The sequence below is a fragment of the Oncorhynchus mykiss genome, chromosome 18 (genome assembly GCF_057628025.1).
Source record: "Oncorhynchus mykiss isolate SJ-2025 chromosome 18, ASM5762802v1, whole genome shotgun sequence".
NCBI lineage: Eukaryota > Metazoa > Chordata > Actinopteri > Salmoniformes > Salmonidae > Oncorhynchus > Oncorhynchus mykiss.
In genome coordinates, this window is record NC_143039.1 from 28,632,650 (window position 1) to 28,651,109 (window position 18,460).

Here is an 18,460-nt window from a genome sequence, read left to right on the forward strand (position 1 = left end):
AGATCCACTATCTGATGATCCTGTCGGCGAACTGGGCCTACCTGAGGAGCTCCTGCAACCAGAACGAGTACCAGGACATCAAGACAAAGGACGACGACGCGGAGGAGGGTGGCTCCAAGGAGGGTCTCAACTCCTCTTACTCATAAGAACCGGCCAACCACACTTCCTCACACCTAACCTCCAACCCCCTTCTGGGTAAAACCAACACCTGGGTCTCCTTCACTATGGGCGGTGTTCTGACTTGAGATATGTGCGCTCAACTCAAATTGTCACACTTTGGCTACATTTACACAGGGAGCCCAATTCTGATTTGTTTCCCCACTAATTGGTCTTTCGACCAATCATATCTTTTCACATCAATTCTTTTTCAGAACTTATCTGATTGGTTAAAAGACCAATTAGTGAAGAAAATATCAGAATTGGACTGCCTGTGTATATAAAATGCAGCCCATGTCTTCCATTGACATCAATGGACAAGTCTGAGTTGCGCACACTTTTCTCACCTCTGAATCAGGTCCTTTGTCCAAATGGGAGCAAACGTTTTCAAACGGAACAGGTATATAAAAGTTCCTATTGGATGAGCTCAGGTTAGGTGGTACCTCTTCCTGTTTGCGAACGTTTGCTCTCGATTGGACCGTTATTGAGTGCAACCCTGCTGCCATAGCCTAACTGCTCTGAGCCAATCACAGCACAGCACTAACCCAGCTCCTAATAACCGCCTAACAACAAAGTCACTGTCTGCACAACTCCTGAGGAAGCGTGCCACAAAATGTCCTGTTTTTTGGTGTTTTATATATATGAATATATTGTGTGAATGTGTATGTATGAATGTTTTTTTTTTTTATACTACGAAGTATGACAGGTTTACTATTATTATATTCAACTGGTCTTCTCTTATCTCTGGTATTTTATCACAACCCTGTTTTACCTGATTTAGTTTTTTGCTTTTTTAAAAAATGGAAATGCTTGATACGTTGCACTATTTAAAAATAGAAAAAAGTAAAGTAGAATAAAAAAAAAAACATGAATACATTACATACACAGCATCTCAGGGTGCCTCTCTTAGAAAATATTCCTACTATTACGTTAACTTTCCCATTCCTTTATTGACATCCAGCTACTTCTGTTGAGTAATTCTTCATTTTGGCCTGAGGAGGAAAACGTGTGCTGTACCCTAACTGGATTGGACACATGCACTAATGTGACTGTTGGCCCAAAGCAGCAGTTCTGTCAGCAGCTGTCTGCAGTGCTAACGCAATGCTTTGACCTTCAGATGAACCTCTGGCCTGGTCCCAGATCTGTTTGTGCTGTCTTGCCAACTCCTATGGTCATTGTCGTGTCATTATGACCATAGGAATTGGCAAGACGGCACAGACTGATCTGGGACCAGGCTAGTGAACCTCCACCTAGCCCTCTGCATGGCAGGTTTTCTCTGGAAACAGCCTTGCTTCTAAACCCACAGGACAAACCAACACTCAAGGTCAGATTGCCTTGTTCTGTTTGTAAGTGATACATTATATATACCTCAGGTACTAAACCTAAATTAAAAACTCCACTAGACTGGTCCCAGATCTGTTTGTACTGTATCGCTCCTATGTTTGGCATGATAATGACCATAGGAGTTGGCAAGACAGCACAAATAGATCTGGGACCAGGCAAACACCTTACTGCTTAAGCACGTGCTTGTTACAAGGCAAGGCCACAGCTGAAGTGAACTTAGCAAAAGTCCCAATGTTTGTTCATTGTACACAACTGTGAAGGGAATCATACGTTCGCTTTCCTCCAGACAAGTCCACCCTTTAAAGGGGTGAAGTTCACCTGTAAATATACGGACCACCCCAAAGGAAGTTCCATTGACTGACATCTCCTGAATGTGGAGAGCACGGTCAATGTTTTACCATGCTATTTTACCTTTTTATTACCAATATGTAAATGTTTCCTTTTGGAGTATATGTTTAGCATCCTATTACTAGTTCTTCATTAAATATAATAGTAATGTGACATCTTTTAAAACAGTATGTTGTGAGAAGGAAGCAAGTACAGAGTCATGATGGCAGTGGTGCTTGTATTGTGTACATTTTGAAATGTGGAGGAAAAAAATGTACCAAATGGTTTTCAATGTTTAAAAAAAAAATCAGTTTTAGACTGCTGAATCTTTCCCTGTGCTAAAGTAATGACGAACTTTATTTGTGATTATTTTACTGTGGCAAGCCAAATGTAAGTGACTCATCTCATATTTTTAGGCCTGTTATATGGACAGATACCATTTGGATGTTTACAATATAACAAGTCAGGAATGTTCTTTTTTTTTTTTTTCAATATCATTTATTATCACAACCGATTCTATAATAATGATCACTGACTAGTTCAAGTGCTCTGGGACTATAAGGTTCTATCTGCATTTTAGTCTAAATTGAGTTAGTGACATAGCCTTGTTCTGTTCGATGTTCTCTACCCACATACACCATACTCTAAATACCCCAATTCATGTTAAGTTCAAAATAATTCAAGGTAAAATGGCTGACACCGTTCAAAACAACTAGGGCTCGAAACGGTAAAACCAATTACCTCAGAATCATCTTTTTGCAGAAAGAACCTTACAGTCCCAAAGCTCTCGGGTGATCTTCCTCGCAGCAGTGAAACAATGATTCTTTTAACTTTCATATGAAAAGGCATGTCGGTATTGTCCACGTGTGCAAACGTCTAAATACTGAAAAAAGGACTATATTCCCATGTGTGTTATGTTTGATATAATACAGTGTGCTTTGCCACCAGGTTGATGTAGGCAAGGGCATGTGCCGTTTCATATAAGATGCGTGTCAGTCAGGGTGTGTTGTCGTTTCCTCGTTATTGCATGAAGGCGACATGACTGTCTTTGCAGTTTTTCAGGTGATGTGTCGTCAATTGTACTGACAACTATGGTAGGCAGCGTTTGCCCCCACTCAACTCTCTTTTTTTTTTAAAGATATCCATTGTACCTTGGATGACATTGGTCCCTGTAGTCGTTTCATCATTGCTTTTCTTTTTAAAGTTTCAAATAGTTATGATTCCTGTATAGTGATGATTTTTGTAACCTTCTCTAGTAAAAACCGATATTTTTTATTATCGTGAAAGAGCTGCTCATCTGTCTCTTTCTTACAAGTTTGGACTTCCTGTTAAACACACATGCAATGAGATGAATGACAAATGTGCTCTGAACAGTTCAGTTGCCAAACATTGTAGAATGTTGCAGATAGAAATGCCCATTTATATAGCTGATGTGATTCCTTATTCTATGTATCAGAGAGGCGTGTTTGTTCTACATAGAAATGGGCTATCCGAACGTTCCAAAATGTTGCATCCCGCTGAACGTGCCCCCAGTGCTCACCCTCAACCACAGTGATAGGCAACACCCCAAGGTTGTCCCTTGTAGAGTTTTGTGAGATGCTGAGTCCACCTGGTGGGAAAATGTAGCATTGTACATTTCCTAAAATGGTAGTCCAAAACCATTGATTAAAGACCAAGGGTAGCTCCGGGGTGAAGTTTCCCCTAGGTACAAATCTAGGATCCCCTCCCCCAATCGTAAGCTTAACCATTAGTGGGGGAAATAAAAAACTGACCCAAGATCACCGTCTAGGAGCAACTTCACCCTACACTCCAAGGAGGGGCACACAAATTAGGATAGCAGTGTATTTAGCCTACAGTTGACCGACAGTACAGTGGTCAGTGGAAGACCAAACGCACTCCACAGATGGAGCACATTACTTCAACGTAGGTTTAAAATGGCCAGCTTTATTTCAACACACAAAAACATACATTTTAAGACTGTATTGATAGTTTCAGGTTGGTTCATGTTTTAATGCAAGACACAGGAACAGGACAATGTTTTTTCTTGAGCAGAGGGTCAATTATTTTTAGATGAATTGACGACAAGAAGCCCAAAGATCGAATATTTGACTAAAACAATCATTTCAAACCTTCCTTACATTTGTATACGATCACATGTATCTTTCTTTAATGTGTGGGAATACGTTGGAACCGATTTCCAAGTTTTAAAAAAATCACACACGTCCCAGTGTTTTTTATAGTCTTATGTCCAACAAAAATGATATATAGTACCAGTCAAAAGTTTGGACACACTTACTCATTCAAAGGTTTTTCATTATTTTTCAAATGTTCTACATTGTAGAATAATAGTGAAGACATCAAAGCTATGAAATAACAGATGGAACCATGTAGTAACCAAAAAAGTGTTTTTATATTTCAGATTCTTCAAATTAGCCACCCTTTGCCTTGATGACAGCTTTGCACACTCTTGGAATTCTCTCGACCAGCTTCATGGGGTAGTCACCTGGGATGCATTTCAATGAACAGGTGTGGCTTGTTAAAAGTTAATTTGTGGAATTTATTTCCTTCTTTCCATCAAGTGCTATGATGAAACTGGCTTTCATGAGGACCGCCACAGGAACGGAAGACCCAGCGTTACCTCTGCTGCAGAGAATAAGTTCATTAGAGTTACCAGCCTCAGAAATTGCAGCCCAAATAAATGCTTCAGAGTTCAAATAACAGACATCTCAACATCAACTGTTCAGAGGAGACTGTGAATCAGGCCTTCATGGTCGAATTGCTGTAAAGAAACTACTACTAAAGGACAATAAGAAGAGACTTGCATGGGCCAAGAAACACAAGCAATGGACATTAGACCGGTGGAAATATGTCTGATGAATCCAAATTTTAGATTTTTGGTTCCAACCAACGTGTCTTCGTGAAACGCAGAGTAGGTGAACAGATGATGTCCGCATGTGTGGTTCCCACCGTGAAGCATGGAGGAGGTGTGATGGTGCTTTGCTGGTGACTGATTTATTTAGAATTCAAGGCACACTTAACCAGCATGGCTACCACAGCATTCTGCAGCGATACACCATTCCATCTGGTTGTGCTTAGTGGGACTATCATGTTTTTCAACAGGACAATGACGCAACACACTTCCAGGCTGTGTAAGTGCTATTTGACCAAGAAGGAGAGTGATGGAGTGCTGCATCAGATGACCTGGCTTCCACAGTCACCCAACCTCAACCCAATTGAGATGGTTTGGGATGAGTTGGACCGCAGAGTGAAGGAAAAGCAGTCAACAAGTTCTCAGAGTATGTGGGAACTCCTTCAAGACTGTTGGAAAAGCATTCCAGGTGAAGGTGGTTGAGAGAATGCCAAGAGTGTCCAAAATGTTCATCCAGGCAAAGGGTGGCTAGAATCTAAAATCTACACTTTTTTTGGTTACTACATTTATCAACCCATGGAGGTCTGAATTTGGAGTCACACTCAAAATTAAAGCGGAAAACCACACTACAGGCTGATCCAACCTTGATGTAATGTCCTTAAAACAAGTCAAAATCTACACTTTTTTTGGTTACTACATGATTCCATATGTGATATTTCATAGTTTAGATGTCTTCCCTATTATTCTACAATGTAGAAAATAGGAAAAATAAAGAAAAACCCTTGAATGAGTAGGTGTGTTCAAACTTTTGACTGGTACTGTATATGTTGAGAGAACTTGGTGTTCTGCAGGCGGCCAGTTTGGGAACCCTGCTGTAAAAATGACTGGTTTGCATTTGAATACTGGCGACATCACTGCCTTTTGTCAAATTACCAACTAATATATATATAGCTCAAAAAAATAAAGGGAACACTAAAATAACACATCCTAGATCTTAATGAATGAAATGTTCTTATTAAATACTTTTTTCTTTACATAGTTGAATGTGCTGACAACAAAATCACACAAATTATCAATGGAAATCAAATGTATCAACCCATGGAGGTCTGAATTTGGAGTCACACTCAAAATTAAAGTGGAACACCACACTACAGGCTGATCCAACCTTGATGTAATGTCCTTAAAACAAGTCAAAATGAGCCTCAGTAGTGTGTGGCCTCCACGTGCCTGTATGACCTCCCTACAGCGCCTGGGCATGCTCCTGACGAGGTGGCGGATGGTCTCCTGAGGGATCTCCTCCCAGTCCTGGACTAAAGCATCCGCCAACTCCTGGACAGTCTGTGGTGCAACGTGGCGTTGGTGGATGGAGCGAGACATGATGTCCCAGATGTGCTCAATTGGATTCAGGTCTGGGGAACGGGCGGGCCAGTCCATAGCATCAATGCCTTCATTTTGCAGGAACCTCTTGCAGGAACTGCTGACACACTCCAGCCACATGAGGTCTAGCATTGTCTTGCATTAGGAGGAACCCAGGGCCAACCGTACCAGCATATGGTCTCACAAGGGGTCTGAGGATCTCATGGAGGGCTGTGCGGCCCCCCAAAGAAATGCCACCCCACACCATGACTGACCCACCGCCAAACTGGTCATGCTGGAGAATGTTGCAGGCAGCAGAACGTTCTCCACGGCGCCTCCAGACTCTGTCACGTGCTCAGTGTGAACCTGCTTTCATCTGGGAAGAGCACAGGGCGCCAGTGGCGAATTTGCCAATCTTGGTGTTCTCTGGCAAATGCCAAACGTCCTGCACGATGTTGGGCTGTAAGCACAACCCCCACCTGTGGACGTCGGGCCCTCATACCACCCTCATGGAGTCTGTTTCTGACCGTTTGAGCAGACACATGTACATTTGTGGCCTGTTGGAGGTCATTTTGCAGGGCTCTGGGAGTGCTCCTCCTTGCACAAAGGCGGAGGTAGCGGTCCTGCTGCTGGGTTGTTGCCCTCCTACGGCCTCCTCCACGTCTCCTGATGTACTGGCCTGTCTCCTGGTAGCGCCTCCATGCTCTGGACACTACGCTGACAGACACAGCAAACCTTCTTGTCACAGCTTGCATTGATGTGCCAGCCTGGATGAGCTGCACTACCTGAGCCACTTGTGTGGGTTGTAGACTCCGTCTCATGCTACCACTAGAGTGAAAGCACTGCCAGCATTCCAAAGTGACCAAAACATCAGCCAGGAAGCATAGGAACTGAGAAGTGGTCAGTGGTCACCACCTGCAGAACCACTCCTTTATTGGGGGTGTCTTGCTAATTGCCTATAATTTCCACCTGTTGTCTATTCCATTTGCACAACAGCATGTGAAATTAGTCAATCAGTGTTGCTTACTAAGTGGACAGTTTGATTTCACAGAAGTGTGATTGACTTGGAGTTACATTGTGTTGTTTAAGTGTTCCCTTTATTTTTTTGAGCAGTGTATATATATTTTTTAACATAAAAACAAACTACAATAGGCTTACAGTTTTTGGTATGTCATGGTTGGTCTTGTTTTACAGCAAAACATAGAAACAGCTGGTATGCATTCACGACTGGTTTCCTTGGGGCTATAGTACACACAACTCATGATAGCACAAGTCCGCTAATAGCCTACTTATCACAAACTATGGCCCTGGGTTTGCTGCTCCATTCCTAAATGGTTAGTGCAGGTCCAGGCAACATAACATTAAGAAGCCATTCATTTCCAAACTCTCCGAGAACAGTTAGGCTAGCTAATGCACTTATATCCTGAGGCTTCGGGTGCACTAGTTCGCATAATGAGTGACTGTAAATAAATTAAAGGTAAATGTTTTTGTAGCTAAAAAAAAATCTACATGCTTCAGTGAGCTGACATTCCTATTGAACACACTAACATGGCTATAAAAAGGCTTTTGATGGTTGATTTGGAAATGGGATGAGATTAAACATGTTAAAGCTCTAACAGTCATTATGAATGCTGGACATACTTATGGATGTTGATGGGAGTCCATTAGACGTGGTCTATAGTGCAGACCAACGTGATCCAGCCAATGAACGGCTTCGAATTCACATCGCCCATCAAGTGAGAATAATCAGAGAACTGGGTTTGACTGGAATCTTCTTTCCATTTGTACAATGATGGAGACTGGACAGAACCATCTGGTTTTACCCCAACACATACTGTCGTTCATTTAGTGGTGGTATTCAGTACACAGGCTAACGTCAATTCAAAATACGATTTAACAATCAATCAATATTAATTTGGCACATTCAGCCCATTTAATAGATGGGATGACAATGTAATATTTCCCATGCGGCTCAATTGGTATAGCATGGCACTTGCGGGGTTGTGGGTTCGTTTCCCATGGGGGACCAGTATGAAAAAGTACATAAAATGTACTGCACTCACTACTGTAAGTTGCTCTGCATAAGAGCGTCTGCTATGACCAAAATGTAAATACTTAGTCATTACTTGATTACTGTATGTGTCTTTCAGCACAGTAGTAGTGCAACTCTTGGGAGGAGGAATGCATAACAAAATAATCTCTTGATCGTAGTGGTCTCTGATAACACACACACTCTCGCCAGCACAAATGAATGTCAAATAGCAGGCCCAACTATGTACACTCCTGTGTATGATGAAACTTATATGGCCTAAGTGGGTCTTTGTGTATGACGTTATGAACAGGCTGTGTGTCCGCGTGCACATGCAGTCGTGTAAACCAAGGGAGGAGCACAGAGCAGAACGAATGCATTAACCACAGCTAAAAATTGAGAATTGGAACCAAGTGGCCGTTGGTATCATCAATACTCACAAGATACAGCCAAGTTGGCCAGAATTGGGTAGCAGAAGTTCAAATGAGCTCCTACTGTCTCTTTAAAAAGGCCCAGTGCAGTCAAAATTCATATTGTATAAACAGCTGATTAAACAAACACTGTAAAAACTGTGAAAAAATGTGATCAGTTTATTTCCTGATAGTTGGTGGTTGAAAATACAATCTACACAGGACATTATAATCAGCAGGTTTGCATGGGCGGGAGTTTCAGCTTTCCAAGGTGACATCACTATGCGGTTGATTGGTTAATAGACCAATAACAAAGACAGTTCCAAACCCCTCCTCCAATAACAGCTAGTTTTCCCAGTCTTAGTCATATTCTTGCTTGAGAAATATTTTTTTGCTAAAAATCCATTTTTGCCCATTTTAAATTGAGATAAACAGCTGCATTGGGCCTTTAAGAGTCAAATAAAGGTAATCACCACTACATCTCAGCAGCAGGAGGCGCCAGAGCGCGGCTTCCTGTGCAGGTCCATTGTGTCCGTCGGGATGAGGTGCTCCCCCCCTTCCTCCTGCGCCAGCACCCTCCTCACCGCCTCCTCAAACGCCGCCACCACGTTGGTAGAGTCCTTGGCGCTTGTCTCAAAGTACGGGTGGCCGCCGTTCTCGCGGCACCACTGGCGGGCGTCCTCACCCGAAACCTGCCTCTCTGGCACATCCAACTTATTACCCAGGATCACGAATGGGAACTTCTCGGGTTCCTTGACATCAGCGTAGTAGGCAAACTCCTTCTTCCAGTTGTTGAGATTGTGGAAGCTCTGGTTGTCATCCATGCTGAAGGTTAGGAGACAACAGTCGGAGCCACGGTAGAAGGGTGTCCGGAGTGAGCGGAAGCGCTCCTGGCCAGCCGTGTCCCAGATTTGGAGCGTCACGGTGCGCCCGTCCACCTCCAGCTCCTTGTTTAGGAACTCCACGCCAATGGTGTGGAAGAGATGCGTGTCAAACTTGTTGGTGACATAGCGGTTCATGAGAGAGGACTTGCCCACGCCTCCGTCCCCAAGGAGGATCACCTTGAGCAGGGATGACTTGGCTGTCATGGCTGAGCTTGGGCCTGGGCTGAAGGGTTGGTGGAGTAGCTGGCTAGGGGGGAGATGGTCTGGGAAGCGCTGCTGCTACCTGACAAATAGATGACAGTCATTCAGGTTAATCAATCAACTGATTGATTGCTCTGTTAACCGTCTGAGAAAAGAAAATGAGATTAAGAAACACAGATGAACAATTTGAACGCAGTACCTCATCTGTAGTCAGCTAAAGTCAAATCAGTCACAATGCTATACAGTCTGGTAGTTGATATCTTATCCAATGAAGACGTAGCATTCTCCTGCCCGACATTAACTGTTGTAGGAGTTGTAATATTCTCAGCATGTGTCACATGGACAATGATCAGATGAGCATCTCTTAGAGAATCACATGAGCAAAGCTGTTGCCAGAGGCCACACACACACACACCACGAGACCGTTTTGCATGCATAAAGCTCGGCTTCAGAGCAGACACTTTGCATTAAATACGCGGGGTGAGTTTGGCCGATCGTAAAGTAGACAACGATAGGCCTAAAACTTAGTTTATCCTACCACAATACAGTAGTACAGTTGAGTATAGAATGCATTGTGTAAGGACACAAGAGACAGTTCCAGTAATACATTCTTAATTGTTGCAACACATGCCATTTCTTACCGTTACGTATCAGGGCAAACCATAGCCTAATTCAGCACCTGTTAGAAAAAAACAGAAGGTATGATGTCAGACTAATACCATGACGATGATGAACTACATGAACATGTCAAAGGATTCCATGACATGCATTTAATGAGGCCTTTAAGTTCCTGTAATTAGAATGTTCATGTAATTAGTCTGGTATGGGTATTACAATTCAAGGTTGTTGTTTTGTTTTGTTTTTATTTAATGAGAAAAAACAGAAAATCTGATCAGAAAATCTGATCATCCAATTCCTAACATCCCTGTGAGACCTGTTTCAGCCTTCTTCCAGAGTGACAATTTTAAACAGGGCTCCAACTGTTATCTGGTTGGTGATGAAGGGGTTAGAATGAGTAGAGAAATGTGAGCTTATCACCCCCTCAATGCCTCTCCATCACATAATCGATCAATGTCTCGTCTCTGATTGAGGTAGTGTTCAGCAGGCTCCTCAAATACTGTGACAACACTGTGTCACTAAATTGAAATGACTTGCACCACTGACCTCTAGTCAATGGAGTTAACTACTTCAGAAATCTTCTCTAGCCCTCTATCCATTTCCATAATGATATAATAACATCCAAAGGGGTAGTGAAATGGGCAAATCAGCCCAAGTAGGTCAGAGACATAGGTAACAGACGCACATCCTGTTAGTCAAATTGGTTGAAGACTTTGCCTATTGTTAGCCGCCTCAGCCAACTACAGTGAATTTAATGTGCCGGAATATAACTTGACTGAGAGAGGACACTGACTGACTGCACCTTTGTTATGCTGCCTTTCTGCACCTGTGGCACACACAAACACACATTTTAAAAGGGGAAGTAGGCCAACTGTTCAGTTAGAAAAAAATATATATACTGTTTGAGCATTATCAGCATGGTAATCAATGGTATTCTTTTTTACTATGGTAAATGGTAATGCTCCATCTATTTAACAGAGAGCCCTACTAAAATATCATACCACTGATTTGTAGAACAAGCCAATCTGGTCCTATCCCCAGCATTACATATATCACTAGCCAACAGAGAACTTGGTTGGATAGGACATGCGCAGAAGCTTGGAATGTTTGCTTGATGACACACTTGGATAAAAGTGAACACATATCAATCGCGAAGATGATCTGAAAAGGGACGTAGGCTATAGCTATAGGCTATTTGAAACAAACATGCTTTGGTAGTACTGTAGGTTGATTAGCAGGTAAACAACAAGACTGTCGTATGGAATAAGTATAGCGGACTCCCATGGCCTAAATAACAAACAAACAATAGGAATAAAGACTGCTAGTGAATATACAGTAAATCACTTTCCGCGTTCAAAACAACTCTGAACTCGGACATCCTTGACTTCAATGCGTCCAAGACAACTGGGGAAAAACGAGCTCTGACTGGGAAATATCGTTTTGAACTGTCATCCAACTCGAAATTACAATTCGGAAACTTGGGCAGCTTTTATAGAGCTCCGACTTTCTGACCTGAAGATCACCGACTCATGGTTTAACTTCGTTTTTTTTCTCCAGTCCCGAAAGCACCAAATGCTCGCTTGCCATGAACCACGTAGTCTGAGATCATGCGCGTAGCTTAAACATCAGCTGGCTTAATGTAGCTGGCTAGGCTAATTGGTAAAAACATATATATATATATATATATATATAGTTAACATTAAATGTGAAAGTCTAAAATATCTAACAACGAATAGTATCACTTGGTTACAACTGTACCTTGCTGTTTAAAATGTACTTCGGCGGTGCCATCCCTTTGCAAAATCCTCACAAGCGGCCGAGGTTTCCCGGTGACATGGCGCTACTGACGCTCATATGACCGATCGTTTGTCACGCCTACTGTGGGCAAAATGGATAAAGGATGCTATTAATGTGTGTGTAATTGTGCTTTTACTACTGAAAAAGTATATGAAAGTATAGCAGGAAATTGACATTCTAAACACTGATGCGTCATGGCTTTTGAATGTGGCCATGGCAATGCCCATACAAAACATCTCTGGCAATATTGTGATGACGTCACTGTAATATTCCATACAATGGGCGCGTTCCTCTGCTCAGGAGTTGCTTTCACATGTCAGATCTTACAACGCAATGGGTAGTTTTTAAAAAAAAGCTAATTACATCATATGTTATAGCAATCTTTTAGTCAATGACACAGTCAATCACTCAAACGCTGCACTTTGTCAGGGATAGCCAAGCCCCATTGTGATAAGAACACGGTTTCCACTAGATAGCACAACCACAAAGTCAAAATTGTCTACATAAGTCCAAATTCAGGTTAGGCATAACGTTAGCGGTGTAGTTAAGGTTAGGTTTAAAATCAGATTTTAAGAAGATAAATTGTAGTATGGGGTAAGTTGAGCCCCGGGAGAGGGTAAATTAAGCCGCCTACAAATGTCTGTACTGAATGAAATATTACCACTACCTTTTTAAAACCATGTCTACACAATTCACATTGCAGGCTGAACACCTTAACATAGACCAGGCCCTGTTGTTATCTCATATCCAAGCGAAAATGCCTTGCATTATGCCTGGGAAGAAAAAACTTCAATTTACTTAACTTGTGATTGGCTCAACCATTGGCTCAACTTACCCCAAGCCAAACATTTGACTATTTTAGCCCACACAGCTTCAAGGATGCAATTTCATGCTAGGTGTAGGACCTCATATTGACCCCAAATTATGTATAGAACAATCGTAAAATTATCTACTTTGGTTTAGATACAAGCATCATGAAAATCAGTTTCTTGCACATAACTTGCTTACCACTTTTTACATGTGGTTTCTTCCTTAACAGACTCCATGAAATGATGACCTCGTCCTAAATATTTGGTAAAAAGATACATTTTGTGTATGGTTTCCCTAGAAACAAGGGTGGCTCAACTTACTCCTTTGGCTCGAACTTATCCCACTCTCCTCTACATTGTATTCTGCTGTACCTCACTGTACAGTATCAGCAATAGTATGCTGTTTGAAAGATAGGAGAATGTGGACTTTCCACTTGATAACGTTTATCTATTGTAATATTATCAGTGTGGGAGTGGGCAGAAAAGCCTGCACAAACAATGTATTAAACAGTGTGAATGTGAATGATTGTGAAGGTGTGTATGTTTGTAAGTTCCACCATGCACAGTACACACATACTGCCCGAGCGCGCGCGTGTGTGTGTGTGTCTCTCAAAGAAAGAAAGTTATCAGACAACGATTGAAAAGTTAAAGGCTATAAGTAGGGAGACTATCAATAAAATAGGGAACTGCATGGACTTTGGAAAAGCCACTCCTTGAAAATACACATGCCATACTGATCTTACATTTCCTGCTGTTCAATGGCCATTTCAATGAAAGATATACCCATTTAGCAATGTAACTTGAACATTCTTTAGCAATATAACCATTCATTATAATCTTATCTGATATGAAATGCTGCTACCATTCCATATATCTTCAAACCCCTATCCCTGCCCACAGAGAATAACTCATTAAGCTAACTTTGTCCAACTGTCATCACAATGATGGGCTGCTGAGTCATTAGCACTGGATGTGGGCTAGAAAGTGAAGGATCATGGGAGATCAGCAAGCCCCCGGCCAGAGGGTTTTTTCTGGATCTCAAAATTGAGATCGTAGCAGGTTACGAGAACTTACGCAGCAGGTTAGGATAATTAGGTTAAGGTTCGGAAAATGGTTAGCTAAAATAAAATAAAAATCTACTTTTGACATCAATTTGACATAAACTGTATCCCTTCTAGACATGACCCTGCCGGAGCTGTATCTTGGGCTGATTAATGGGTCACATGACCACAGGAAGGCCACATGGGTCTTACTCTGCAGCTCAACAGAAATGTCAATATAGGGACTACATCTTGTGTTCTCACACACAGACAGACCCCATGCTAAACACAAGGTACCTATTAATGGCAAATGAGAAAGAAATTGTAAAAGAAAGAGAAACACTTTTGTATTACAGTATGTAGCGCAGCAAGTTTAATGACAATGTAATGCATACAACACATCATGTGGTAAAATGTGAAATGTAATTCTTCATTTCTGTCATTAAAACATGACATTATTCAGTTTGATAGGGTGAAGACGTATCATCAGGATCTCAACAAAAACAAAGCAGGCATTTTACATGTGGTGTGGTGAGGATGGCCTATCAGAGGCACACCCAGCCGCTGTGGTACCACTGCTCCCCACACCTGCTACAGGTCACAAAGGTCATGGCATCCTGGTCTGCAGTGGCCTGGCGAACCCACGCCGGCAGAAACAGCGTGCCCCGGGACATCCGCGTCACCCTGCAGTCCGACCCCTCGCACCGCAGCTTCGGGGTGGGTGTCCCCTCCAGGTCCTTGGGGAGCTGCCTCTCGCTCCCCCCCGCGACGAGTACTCCCCCCTTAGCCGCTGGAGCTCCTCGTTGGCCATCTCCTCCACAGACATTCCGGGGAAGACTTACGGCCCCAGGCTGCCGCCCAGGAGACCACACCGAAGGTGGCCGTTTTTGGGGTTCGTTAGGTTGGCCACCTTACCCCTGATGCAGGCCTTGTATTTGGCCTCGTTTGCACGGTGCAGTGCATGGATGTGCACCTCTAAGACGCGGGCTGCACATTCGCGTCATAGAGGTGGATGTGCAGTCCTCCTCCCCTCTGCAGTCCTCCTCCTCTCTGCAGTCTTTCCCTCTGCCTCCTTGGAAGTTTCTGGATTGAGGGCACCAAGGAGGAGCTGGATGCACTTTGTCCTCAAAGCCAACTCAAAGGAATCCTTACAGGGGGAGGGTTACCCAGGGAAGTGGTGGCAGGAGTTTCTGACTGCTTTGAGAGGGTGGGCAAAATTGACTCCGAAGACAAATCACCAGCTGCCTGCCACGATGTCACCCCTTCTCCCTTAGCTCTCCCACACTTGGTCCCATTTGTGAGTGTTCTGTCCTCGGACCCAGTATGGAAAACCACATGTTCACAAGACACACCCAACTCCACTGGTTTACTAGCATCACCAGCAGCTAGGCCACCTCTGTCTGCCAGACAAGCTTTATCAGCCAGCATACTCTCTCCAACGACAGTGAATTCTTCTCTGCTTCCCTTCTCCTTTGAGATGTGATATGGGTGGCTGTAGAGTTTCTTCCATTTTGACAACAGGTGCTTGGCAGTTTTTTTTCACTGAATGGTCTGAGCAGGTATTGAGGAGTCTGTAAAGGACCCTGACGATATCTGTGCCTTGCAGTTGCTCACAAGTTACACAGGCATTATCAAGGGCGGTCAGGAGAGGCATAATGTTGCCATAGTTACCTTCCCTGTTAAATTTGTCCATTTGGAGAGCATGATGAGTGATCTGTTTTGTGTCCATGGTATGGTGGTCATATTCTTAGAGACTGGCCAGAGAAAGACTGATATGTATAAATGCAATTTAGGCTACAGCTTTTGTAGGGTCATGACATTTTGTTTGATATTGGCATTGGAAACCCTTGGGCCTGCAAACATTTCTGCAGTTAATACATGTTTTATGCAATGCTTTGAAGTGTGGCAGACACATTTGTACAGAATTTTGAAACCACATTCTAAAATGCAGCTAATGCACTTCAGGACCAGCTACACTAAAATGTATGTTGGGAAACGGAAGCTTTGATGCAATGTGTTGGCTAAATTCTATCACATAAATATAATTTAAAAGCCCCAAACGTTATTCATACCCCTTTTCGGTTCGAAAATTACAGCACAGCCTACCACTCGAATCGAATAGCAGTTCTCGAGCTGTCAACCTCCATTTGTTCTGTTTTCCAAACCAGATTTCTGAAAGAGGGCGCCGCTCAGCCAGGCCGTGTCGAACTGTTACTTGTTGCAATATTGTAACAGGAAGGAATTGGCTAAGCGAGAAGGTTTACTCCGCCCAAAATATGTCCAAGAAAATAAGACATAAAGTTAAACATTTTTGTATGGAGGTCAATGAGAGTGTTGAATTTTCTAAAACAAAATAATATATAATTTGCTAAGTGAATCTTAATTGATCGAATATAAGTTTCGTAATTGTTATTTTGTTTCGAATATATTGATACAAGCAGACGCACATGGAATTTCGGCAAAAAAACAACGATTTCATATCGGAGTTATCCCTGTTATTCACACGCGTGAATCTGCCCTCTCATTGGCTAGAATGGTCCCACCTGATCGTGACTCCTCCCGCCTGCTTCCATCTTTGAGGAAAAGTATTTCCATTGTTAGAGCGTTCACTCGACTATCTTGTCAATATAATAGAAAATCTTTGATTGTAATATGTCCGTGTTACTTTTTGCCATGTTTGTTTACATTTCCATTATAATGAAATAAATTGTAGGCAAGGTTGAAAAACGTATTAGGTAGAAAATACAAAATAATTATTAATATTCTATAAATAAAGCCATATCTACCCATATCACATTGTTTTAAAGTATTGTTTTGAGGTCACACCTTGGTCAGCCATAATAGTGTTTGTTGCTTTGTTGTGGAGTTGTTTGTGGAGAGTAGATTACACGTTGGAGAATTCTCTCAAGCAACAGCTGAAACCAGTTACTTTTTCTGCAATGCGGCCAATGAACGAAAGCTAAGAAAAGGAAGTATACAAGCAAGATGAGGCAAGTCTGTCAGTTGTGAAATGAAATAACTTTATGTTATGTAATAAAGTTAGAAAGTTGAAGGAGAACTGTGGAAATGGGCACATGACATCTGGGATGTCATATTGTGGCTAGCAAGTTTGCCGCCAGGCAAATAGTAGAACGGTTCAAGTAGAATAGGCATGAGGATCTTTTCCCCTTCTCTCGCTTGAGAACTTTCAAAGCTAACGGTTTGCAAAGTGACAGGTGTTAGATGAATGGGGGTTGAGCTATTCCCTGTTTGGTATGACATAAAGAAGAAAGGCAAATGTTTGTGTTGCATTAATATTGGCAGCCACATACTGGTAGGTCTATAGTTAGAGCAGTAGGCATTGCTAAGGTGTGGCATCGTACAGTAAACCTGTACAGTAAACCAGGATCAAGTTTAACACACAATGACTCTGAATGTGGCATACATTATATTTTTCATGTGTTATAATTTATTTATTTTATTTTATTTAACCTTTATTATTGAATGGGCAGTGTGTTTAATGGTATAACTTACCTAGGCTACATTACACAAGTAGCTGTGCACAATGCACTGTAGTCTGTTAATTAACAGAAAATGGTTTGTATGTAACTACTGACTTTTTAAAAAATGTAAAAGAACAAAAATGACAATAGTAAAATAAATGGGGGGGGGGGGGGGGGGGGGGCACTGACATTAACCTTTGGCATTGCTTTTCCATGACATGGTTTGCGTTGAAGAGAAATATATATTTTATATTCATGCCGTTATGCTCTTGAGCAGGAATTCCCAAACTCGGTCCTGGGGCCCAAATTTGGGAATCATTGGCCATAGAAGGTAAGCAGAGTAAAGGTATTGGGAACCTGTAATTGGTATAGTGAGCCCTTGTGTTGTGGGGATTTAGCTCTATTTTTTTATTTGATGAATACAAGGTGACCTTTTCAATAAACTAAGGGAGAGTTTCACCTTTTCTCTGAAAGCCTACATGCAGGTGATAGTTACAATACTCAATGTTCTCACAACATCTTGCCACTCCTATATGTTTAGGCCTCCTATGTACTGTTTACAGAGGTTATGTGTATGAATACTTTTTTTTAAATACAAAGGATCAGTGGGGAATAAAACGGAATTCTCAGAACACGTTAAACTCACCCTTATCATGCTACAGTATGGGGAAGGAGATGGGTGGAGTCAGGTTGGTCTGTTGATTAGTCAAGGGGAAAACCAGCTGTAGGCCTACCACAACATCGACTGGCCCCAGTGTGCTGATCTAACTGCAACCAGGAATGACTGGACTTTCTGAAAACCCGCGCCAGGCTCCTTTGGATCTTATTGAATCATTTGCTTGGCCCGCTACCGCAGTCCGTCCTCCCTGCACTCGTGCGTTCCTTGTACGAGGGAATGGAATTTTACCAGCTGGTAGTGATGATGATAATGATGCTCAGATATGTTATGGCCACAAGGAGGCGCTCTCTGCCTTATGATTGTATCAGATAGACGTGATGGCGTAATGTGCTTTGTCACATTGTCTCCTCCTCCATCACACAAATGCGCACACACAACCACATCCAACGTCTCTGCTTGACACCTCATAAGGAGGGAACTTGTTTTAAAGCATGAAGATTCTCATACAGAATGAGCAGG

General features: G+C 42.4%; 2 protein-coding genes and 1 pseudogene across 15 annotated transcripts in view; 1 reads left to right on the plus strand and 2 right to left on the minus strand.

The window, feature by feature from the left end:
• The window catches only part of LOC110495811 (neuronal membrane glycoprotein M6-b), a 33,029-nt gene extending 29,916 nt beyond the window's left edge, over positions 1-3,113 (plus strand). For both annotated transcript variants that reach the window (XM_036952260.2, XM_036952258.2), the window contains exon 7: positions 3-3,113. In XM_036952260.2, the coding sequence (XP_036808155.2) occupies positions 3-146 (144 nt within the window). In that variant the 3' untranslated portion in view covers positions 147-3,113. The remainder of the gene's footprint in view (positions 1-2) is intronic.
• Positions 3,114-8,648: 5,535 nt separating this feature from the next.
• The window catches only part of LOC110495812 (ras-related protein Rab-9A), a 32,939-nt gene continuing 23,127 nt past the window's right edge, over positions 8,649-18,460 (minus strand). For 2 of the 13 annotated variants that reach the window (XM_090208094.1, XM_090208093.1), the window contains exons 3-4: positions 10,218-10,255; positions 8,649-9,658 (exon numbers count right to left, since the gene is read on the minus strand). In XM_090208094.1, the coding sequence (XP_090064220.1) occupies positions 8,974-9,579 (606 nt within the window). In that variant the 5' untranslated portion in view covers positions 9,580-9,658; positions 10,218-10,255 and the 3' untranslated portion in view covers positions 8,649-8,973. Of the gene's footprint in view, positions 9,722-10,217; positions 10,256-11,952; positions 12,257-13,121; positions 13,203-17,968; positions 18,238-18,460 lie in introns of those variants that run through there. The other 11 variants (XM_021571259.3, XM_090208096.1, XM_021571260.3 and 8 more) reach the window with 11 other exon arrangements.
• On the minus strand, positions 14,184-15,695 carry LOC149975464 (transcription elongation factor A N-terminal and central domain-containing protein-like; annotated as a pseudogene).